At 44.6% G+C, this 10,000-nt stretch overlaps 1 protein-coding gene across 1 annotated transcript in view; it reads right to left on the reverse strand.

Annotated features, from left to right (window-relative positions):
* Window positions 1-10,000, reverse strand: part of ntrk3b (neurotrophic tyrosine kinase, receptor, type 3b) — a gene marked incomplete at both ends in the record, with an annotated part of 130,047 nt that overhangs the window by 5,610 nt on the left and 114,437 nt on the right. The window contains 2 exons of the mRNA XM_080841294.1: window positions 3,885-4,128; window positions 6,827-6,999. Coding sequence (XP_080697420.1) covers window positions 3,885-4,128; window positions 6,827-6,999 — 417 coding nt within the window. The remainder of the gene's footprint in view (window positions 1-3,884; window positions 4,129-6,826; window positions 7,000-10,000) is intronic.

The following is a 10,000-nucleotide window of genomic DNA, read 5'->3' on the forward strand; positions in this document are numbered from 1 at the left end:
CCACCACGAACCTGGCTTTGCTTGCGGCAAACGTGGCGATCAGAGTTGTTTACAGATGTGAAAGTGATGAAAGCCAACAGAGCATTGTGTTGGAGGGAGATAGGGAGGGAGGAGGGTGGGTGGGGGGGGTGGGGTAGGCCAAGTCCGCTTTTGGTTTGTTTGTTTTCTGATGACAGCTGGACGGACATCTCCTCTATCCCTGTCCCTCTGGGAGTTGATGAGATACAGAGAGTGCAAGAGAAAATGACAGAAAGAGAGAGAAAGACAGGGAGAGAGAGAGAGAGAGAAAGAGATAGAGAAAGTGATTGTAGAAGGGAGTGATAGGAAATGAGCAAGAGGGACTGTGGGACACACAAAAAAGAGAAAGAGATTGTGAAACAGAGACATGAAGCAAAAGGGAGAGATGAACAGTGATAGTGAAAGAGAGAGTGAGGGATAACTAGTGATAAAGTAAAAGAGAGAGAGAGAGAGTGACAAACAGTGATAGTGAAGGAGAGAGAGATAAACAGCAAAATGATACGAGTGAAAGAGGACGAAAGAGAACAAGAGAAAGTGATAAACGGAGAAAGTGTGTGTATGTGTGAGAGACAGAGAGAGAGAGAGAGAGAGAGAGAGAGAGAGAGAGAGAGAGGAAGGGATAGTGTTTACTTGGCGTCTGCAGAGGAGAGTAAACATCGTTAGGAGAGGATAGAATATAATGGAATAGAATTGATTGAATGGAATAGAATGGAATAGAATGGAATAGAATGGAATGGCACTGACTCCTGAGTGTGATGAGAAGTGTGTAGGATACTTGGCACCGTCTTCCATTTAGAATCACTCAGCAGGCAGAATGTGTCCAATGCAGTTATGATCTCCTAATCTCTCAGCTCTGTCAATAGCCCTGAATGCACCGCAGTCATTGATGCTATCGGACCCGACAGGACCAAGCCTGGAGTAGCACCACTGCCATCTGGAGTGAAAACTTTCAATAAAAATACACAGACACACACACGCAAACACACACACACACACACACACACACACACACACACACACACTCCTCATTCATCTTTCTCTATCACTCTCTCGCTCACACACACACATACACTTCTCATTCATCTCTTTCTATCACTCTCTCGCTCACACACACACACACACACTCCTTCTTCCTCCTGCTTTTTCTCTACTCGTGGTTCTATCACCAAGACGATAACAATGTGTATTTCATCCATTTTACAGTTGAAGGAAAAACAGCATGATAGAGTACGGTGTGGGCATGCACATAAAAGCACACATCTGATGCCTGACTGAAATGTTGATGTTACAAGTGACACCAAATATTTGGAAAAACTGCAACTGATATGTACGCCTCTGGGAAAGTTTGGGATGATCTTTGTGTTCTGCATTACTGATGTCCGTGTCTGTAAACATGTAACACTTCAGCAGCAGGCTGGCTATAGAAGCGGGGCTTTACTTATGTGAATCATTCAGAGTTATAAATAATTCATGCACACATGATAGGATTACTATTCACACCAGCACAGCTCTGTCTGTTTTTGTCTGCCCAAAAGGCAAACTGTTGATCCAGTGAGATATATAATATTGTGCCCCTTTCTATTGTGTTCTGTTTTGGGGCGTTCAGGCTATAAAGATTAAACATTACAATCCTTTACCAGTTTGAGTATAGATAATATCTTTCCATGTGAATTATGTGTTGACACCCTTCAAATACATATAATTTTACACGACAAAGCCATTTAACAATCATCACAAGACTTTACAAGGGGAAGATGCTGGAGACCTGTTTATGGCCCCTCGAGTGTCTTGATTTTACAGGCTGGCCACCTCCAGTAAGACCCAGCCATTTCAGATCTATTTTATCTCTACCACAGCTCCAAGGCTGCCAGGAAGAGAGTTTTTGAACCAGGTTGTAACAAACTGACAACACTCTCTAAATACTTTATGCTCTTTCCCACAGTACGCTATAACTCCTTATTCCTTATAAGAGTCCTTATTTTCACTACCACCTTTCAAGCTCTTTTTACTCTTCCATTTTTATACTATTATTGCATCCTCTCCAGGTACAGAACACAAAACACACAACACACCCTGAAGCTAACCTCAATCTTAGCATCTTCAGCATTTACCATCTAGGCAGCGTATAACATCCAGCATTAGCAGTGCTATAGTACATGTTTCCCTGTAGCACTGGCTAGTGGGTATGAATGGATAAATTAATGGATTAGTTGTCTTCAGACAGAGTCAGTAGCAGGGATACCTTACCCTTCATTGCTGGTCTTACAGAAGTTGTAAAGTTCTGCGGCATTAATATGGCTGATATACGTTTAACAATGTAATCGCTGCTTAAAAGTCTAACCCTGAGCTACTGAATTCATTAAAGATCTCCGATCATGTAAGTCTGTTAAAAAGATGCCTTTCTCAAAGCTATTCAGTGTAGATATCTTAACTTGTTGCAGTACGTAGTATAAGTGTGTAATTATAGCAATATAGATATATAGATATCGTTTAAGTGTGGGACTCATTGGGGGCGGGACTCATGTCTTAGCCTGCAATAATCAATGCTTTAGATCCCCTATCAGTAAGTAAGAAGCAATTAGTGCTTTACATATCTAAGCTTTTAGTCCTGTTCATGCCTTATCTTGACATGTTGAATTCAGATAGAATATTTTCATTTCAGCCAACCAGTCTTGACTTCTCCAGGCTCATGTCACCAATTGAGCAAAGGGTTCATGGACATGCTTCATTTGAAGTGACCCATGGCTATTATGTACACAGTGCACAGGTTGAACAATAATCGGTCTTAACACAAAAAACCTCTCATACTGTTACGCACTAGTAAAGCGAACCTAAACACTTCCCACGACCCTAAACGAAAGTACATCTTGTATCAACACTGACTTATACAAGAGGGGCGCTGTAGTAATTAATTAATTAAGCACACAGCGCCTTAGGCAGTTTGAAATAAGAAGGAAGTGGCAGATAGGGCCAGTCTATTTAAAGTGGGAACTGCTATCATGGTGAAACAGAGGCGTACCTTCCAGGTGACCAAGTTTTCTTTGAACTTTTAAATTTAAACGTTTTTGTGTAAACATTCCAAGCTGTTTGAATTAAAGCATAACCATTGGTCCAGTGTCATGTATGTTTGCTAAGAACTACCTCCTCATACAGTTTGAGTGTGTTTGCAAACGTTTGCGGCAAATGAAAAACTGTTTGAAAATGTTCGCAAACATTTGCCTATGTTTGCTCATTTGAAAGCACCTTTGCTATCATGTCACTCTACTATGTAAACTGCTGAGTGTGGTTTCTCACCTAGTGCAGGGATGAGCTGACACCGTGCAACCATAGCAACACTTCCTGATTTGTAGGGTTTTCCCTTGGATATTTTGGGGGTGGGGATTCTGAGTGTACTGAGTCTATTTTTAAGCGCTGTTGTATGAACTGCAGTGCATGAAATCTGAACAAAAATATGAGCATTTACCACCACAGACATTTACACTGTCATGACACAGCTGATTCTGAAGAACACTGGGACTAACTTAGTGTAGGGTTGTATCCTTACCCTGGAGTAACTGTCCCTGTAGATGTAAATACATCGGTTCTGTGGGTGTCTCTTTCTCTGTAGTAGACTAATATTTCCTCTAGGTCTCTCTTTTCCAGTGGTATTTATTCATATTGTAGCATCTAAGCCTGAGGTCATCATCTCTTCTAGTAGACATCTCTCTCTAACCTTTCTAGTCTTGACTGATGTTGTCACTGACTGTTTAGGTCATTCGTCTGGCAGAGTCCTCTTCCTCTCTTGAAAGACTTCCTGCCAAGCACTCTAACCCTGTAGTGGATATGTCTAGACTCTGTCGTGAGGTCTTCTTGTCCAGGTTACCTACCCTGTAGTAGTCGCTGCTGTAGATGTCCCTGGACATGCCGAAGTCTCCGATCTTGACCAGCAGGCCGTTGCCCACCAGGCAGTTGCGTGTGGCCAGGTCACGGTGCACGAAGTGCTGGGTAGCAAGGTAGACCATCCCTGCGGAGATCTGGGAGGCGACATGGAGCATCTGGGACAGCCCCAGATCCCCGTTGCTCTGCATGGGCTGCCCGTCAACCAGGATCATCGCATCAGGACCGTGAGCTCTGCAGGCCAGACCAGACACATGAGTCAGCTACACAGTCGAGATTTTTTTTACAGTGAAAAAATTAAGCCAAATAGGGTTTATTCCAACCCTGTTTAGATACATTTTATTCATATTCTTGTCTTGTCAGTGTCAGTGAATTGCTATTTTAGTTAAAAAAATAAATAAAGTGTAATAATAACTCATAGAAAAATAATGTTTTCTAGCTAAGAAAATAACACAATGTTCAGAAAGTTTATTTGAGTTGAAACCCTTTTCATTTCCATCTATTTCATATTACACTTGGAGAGCGTGTGTTTCAGGATTACACTTTAAAAGCTTGTCAGTTTTGCCAGGTTTGTATGTGGCCATATATAACTCTCACAGAGTGCTTTTCTACAGCAAGAAATGAGGTGGGGGGGAGTACCATGCTGCCCTCTGTGTTTGAGAGGAATGAATTTGTTGCCCCTGATTGCATCTGAGTTTGCATAAGATGGCTGTTTGGATGTGCTTGAGTTTACTGCCTGCAACATTAATATGGAGCAAAAAGGCCACGTCTCCTCACAGCACTGGAGCAATAACAATCAAACAAGATGAGGGTGGGAGAGATAGAGAGAGAGAGAGAGAGAGAGAGAGAGAGAGAGAGAGAGAGAGAGAGAGAGAGAGAGAGAGAGAGAGAGAGAGAGACAGAGAGAGAGAGAGAGAGAGAGGTGAGGGCAGAGAGGGATCATGGGAGAGAAACTAGAAGCCTATTTGCATGAAAAGTGCACACCATCTTGTTGTTTCTAAGTGATCTCTCCTCGCAGATGTGTTTCATTCAAATCGCACGTCATATGCTTGCCGATTAACGGAAATCTGTGACCAAAGCTCGAAGAAATTCTTTGAAGCCATCAACTGGGGTCTGATTGCAGGGTTTTCTGAAAGAATTACATCACTTGAATTCCGAATGATTCATCGACAGAAATCAGCGGAAAAATCAACAGGGAGGCCTAACATTCAACACTCAATCAGGCAAAGTCTTGCTGTATCTGGCAACCCGACACAACGTGCCACAGACAATCAACCGTTAATTACCATGCGTCTAAGACACAGGCAGCACACAGTGTACAAATGACAGGTTGCCCTTTGATATCTGAGCACTCCTCTTTCGCTCTCATCCTCTCTTTCTGTAGAATGCATTTGTGGCAAGGGGGGGGGGGATTATTGATAACTGACCACCTCTCTTTCTCTTTCTCTTTCTCTTTCTCTTTCTCTTTCTCTTTCTCTTTCTCTTTCTCTCTGTCTGTCTGTCTGTCTGTCTCTCTCTCTCTGTCTGTTTGTCTCCCTCTCCCTCTTTCTGCAGCGTTGCGTTGGAGACGGGAGGAGAGGCTGTCGGGAGGAGCCGTTGTGTACCCCGCAGAGATCAGTCTCTCTCTCTCTCGCTCTCTCTCTCTCTCTCCTTCTCTCTCTCTGTGCCCTGAGCCTCTTTACAGGAATGAGGTGGAATAACCTCTCAGACCAAACAACAGACTTCAGTCAAAACAGAGTCTACTCAAGCAGAAGCTTTTTTCTCCCCCCCCCCCCCCCTCTCTCTCTCCCTCTCTCTCTCTTCCCACTCTTCCTTTTCCCTCGTTGTCTCTCCAGGCTCTTCAGGAGAAGGAGATGCAGTAATCCTCTGACCAAACACCACACTTCAGTCAAAACAGACCACAGCGGTAGCACCAGTCCCTCTCTTTTTCTCTTCATCTCTCTCAGCCCTCATTACTCTCTCTCTCTTTTTTCTCTCTTTCTCTCTCTCACGCACGCCATTCCCAAACCCTCTTTTTCCCCCTTCTATCTCCCTCACTCCTCTCCTAATACCCCTTTCTTGCTCCCACTCTCTCCATATTTCTCCCTGTCTTTATCCATACCCCTCTGTTTTTCACTCCTCATTTCTCTTTCCATCCCTGCATTCATCTCTCTCTATTCTCTATTCATCCCTCTCTATTCTCTTTCTCTATTCCTGTCTCTCTTTTCATACCCTCTTTTTTCCCCCCATATCTCTGCCCATCCATCTGTCTCTCTGGCTCATTCTTCCCCCCTCCATCCCTCTCCCTCTCTCTCTCTCCCTCTCTTTCTCGGTTCCTCTTTCTCTCCACAGCCCTCTTTCTTCAAACACCTTTGCCTTCCGCTTTCTTATTTTCTCTTCCTCTGTCTCACACTCTGTCTATCTCTACCTCACTCCTCTCCCACTGTGCCCGTCTTTCTCTCTCTCTCTCTCCCTCTCTCTCCCCCCTCTCTCTCTCTCTCTCCCTCCCTCTCTCTCTCTCTCTACCTCTCTTTCCCTTGCCACCCCTTTCTGTCTCTATCAGAGCTACAGTAGTGAAAATGTGAACACTGGGCCAGAGATCCGGTCGATTTTTATGGCAGAAGCCCCATCGATCGCTCCCCCAGCGATGCCCCCACTGCTACCTGAGAAACCTGTTGAGGTCTCCATGCACCATGTACCACAGCCAACACACACACACACACACACACACACACACACACACACACACACACACACACACACACACACACACACAGTTGTGGCTGGCTTCAGCTGTCTGGGCTTTATGTACCCTGTGTGGGCTTTATGTATCTATGCATTCAGTTCATTAAGGACAGGCATGCATTGAACGTTTCCAACTGCATGCACATAAAAATACATGTATGTACATACACACGAATATACACACGCACACACACACACACATACACACCTGAGGAACTTGTTGAGGTCTCCGTGCTTCATGTACTCGAACACCATGATAAGAGGGTCCCCGTCCACACACACGCCGAAAAACTTCACAATGTGCTCATGCTGGAGGTTAGTAAGAAGCTCTGCCTCCCTCTGGAAATCCTTCCTGGCTGCCAGAGTCGGGTCTTTCAGGGTCTAGAGAAGATACAGGGTTGGTCAGTATCAAACCAATCACAAACTGAGACAAGAGGATTGATCACTCACCACTAACCAATCAGAGCCTGAGACAGGATGATTGGTCACTTCTTAACAGATTCTTCTCACAGCTGGCTAGAAACAAGAAGCTTAATCGATGTGTTTTGTACTGAATCACTGAAGATTCACCACCAGAATTATAAAAGGACAATAAGGACAATTTGTACTAATAAGTGTTGATCTCATAACGCAACCCAATCATGGACTGTGCCTTTAAGTCCCATCATGTCTGAGGATGCCCGATCTTGTCTGACCTCAGAAGCTAAGCAGGGTTAGGCCTGGTTAGTACTTGGATGGGGGAGCACCTGATAATACCAGGTGCTGCAACTTATTTTTTCAATAAGGTGGATAAGATCCTAATTTTACAAGAAGTCTAAACTTGAAAACCTTAGAAAAGTCAAACAACAGTAGTTAAAAGTGTGTTTTAATCGTAGAGGTTAAGATAATAATTTTTTATGAGTTGGAACAAGTTCTTCACCTATTTGTTCACATGGTGAAAGTGGCAAAAAGTGGATTACATTTTCATCAGTCAGCTCTCACAAACACACTCTCTGTCCTTTTCTCTCTCTCTCTATCTTTCTTTCTCTCTCTCACACACATTCTCTTTCTCTCACACACACACATTCTCTCTCTTGCTCTCACACACAAACACACACTCTCTCTCTCTCTCTTTCTCACTCTCTCACACACACACCCTAAAGAAACTGGATAGGGACCAGATGATGGAAAACAAAAGACTTTTCCGGTTTGCGGTGAGTTTTAATCAAAGAGACAGATCATATGAGATGAGAGTGTGTGTGTGTTTGTGTGTGTGTGTGTGGTGCTACCCGGCGGTGCCCTGCTCCTGCCATCCACTCTGGAGCCTGTGCCCTCCTCATTTATTCAACAGCACAGTCATTAAATCTAAACAACGCAGTGAGCAGCTCAGGCACACAACACATACACAAACACACAACACACACACACACACACACACACACACACACACACAATACGCACACACACGTACACACACCCACTCACACACACACACACACACACACACACACACACACACACACACACACACCCACATACACACACACACACACACACACACACACACACACACACACACACGCACACATACACACACAGACACACACACACAGACACACACACACAGCCCTGGAGAGTGGGATTCGTTGGCCGCAGGTCAATCCCAGTGCCACAAAGGTCCCAGAGCACAGAGTACCAGGCTGAGGACCAGAACTGGGCCTTATCTGGGCCGGGTTAGAGTCTGCTTGCCATATGGGGTTCCTGAATTTGCCCCAGATTGGATCCTGTAAACACCTTCATATCCTCCCTGTGCAATCAAACATCTTCTCCAGTCACAAGATGGCTCACCCTCTTCTCGCTCTCTTTTTCCTTCTCTCTCCCACCCTCTATCTTTCTTTCTCACTCTCTCTCTCTCTCTCTCTCTCACTCACTCGCTATCCCTCTGTCTATCCCTCTAACTCACTCTCTCTTTCTCCCTCCTCTCTCTTCCTAACTGTCTTGTTCTCCTCTCTCTTTTTCCTTCGTTCTCTCTCTCTTTCACCCTCTCTCTGTCTCTTCTTCCTTCGTTCTCTCTCTCTTTCACCCTCTCTCTGTCTCTTCTCCTTCACTCCCTACTCACACTGAATCATTTCATCTATTACTTTATAATTGAGACTCATCAGCAAAAGGATTTTAATTACAATTCCCCAGCTGACCCCATAACACAAGTTCCGGGGATATGGAGATGGATGGTCTCCCCGCTGCGCAGATGGTGTTGCACCCGCCACCTTCCTGTCGCCACAATGCCTCTGATGCCTACCCCGATACCCCCGCCTAAACACACACACAAACACACCCACGCACACACACTCACCCCCAACCCTCACATGTGTCCTCAGGTCTTCCTCCCTGGCTGGCGCAGACAGAAGGAGAGCGTGGCAGTGCCCAGGGGTTGGCAAGGCAGTCTCACCATCACAACAACACCCAGTCTAGATGCTTGCACTCATTCAATGGCCAGGAGACTTACCCAGACATACCCTCCAACCCCAGTCACAGAGATATGACATAACACAGCAATTACAAAAACATAAAGATAGAAGCGACAGACAAACAGACAGAATGACAGATAGACAGGTGGGCAGACAGATCAAAAGATAGACAGACAAACAGACGGGCAGACACGCAGACCCGCAGACAGGTAGGCAGACAGACAGACAGACAGACAGACAGACAGACAGACAGACAGACAGACAGACAGACAGACAGACAGACAGACAGACAGACAGACAGACAGATAGACAGACTAACAAGGCAAGAGGGCTGTGGGAGGCAAGATGGAGTTGTGTGTGAGAGGGAGGACAACTTCACTTCTAAATCACTCTAAGAGAGAAACACTGAGAGAAAGCAATGTTTTTTATTTATGTCTTCTTCTGCTTCTCAGCAGAGACCTCAGTTCTCTTACAACACTGCACAAAATGTATTTTTCTGTGCAGGTGTGTGTGTGTCCTGTCTGTGTTATAAGTGTAGGTCTCAGAAGGCTCTTGTGGTAGCAATGTGTGTGATGAGCCAGCACAACAAGGGACAAACTGTGTGTGTGTAGAAAAAGTGTGTGTGTGTGTGTGTGTGTGTGTGTGTGTGTGTGTGTGTGTGTGTGTGTGTGTGTGTGTGGATGCTTGGATGCTTGGATGCTTTATGACATCATCTCATATTCATTCCTCAAACACCCATTTCAATTTAAATTTGCAAAGGCTAGATGTATATTACTATGCCATTTTATTAGCTTGCTATAAGCTGGGTAATGCCAGTTAGTTTTGTTTATTAGTGTGTGAGTTGCTTAGGAATTAAGTATGTCATGCTTTTAACCCATAGTGCCATAAAAGCTGGCTCAAATTGTTGAAGACGGTAAAAATATCGTTTTCGCATG

This window comes from Sprattus sprattus (genome assembly GCF_963457725.1).
Source record: "Sprattus sprattus genome assembly, chromosome: 6".
NCBI lineage: Eukaryota > Metazoa > Chordata > Actinopteri > Clupeiformes > Clupeidae > Sprattus > Sprattus sprattus.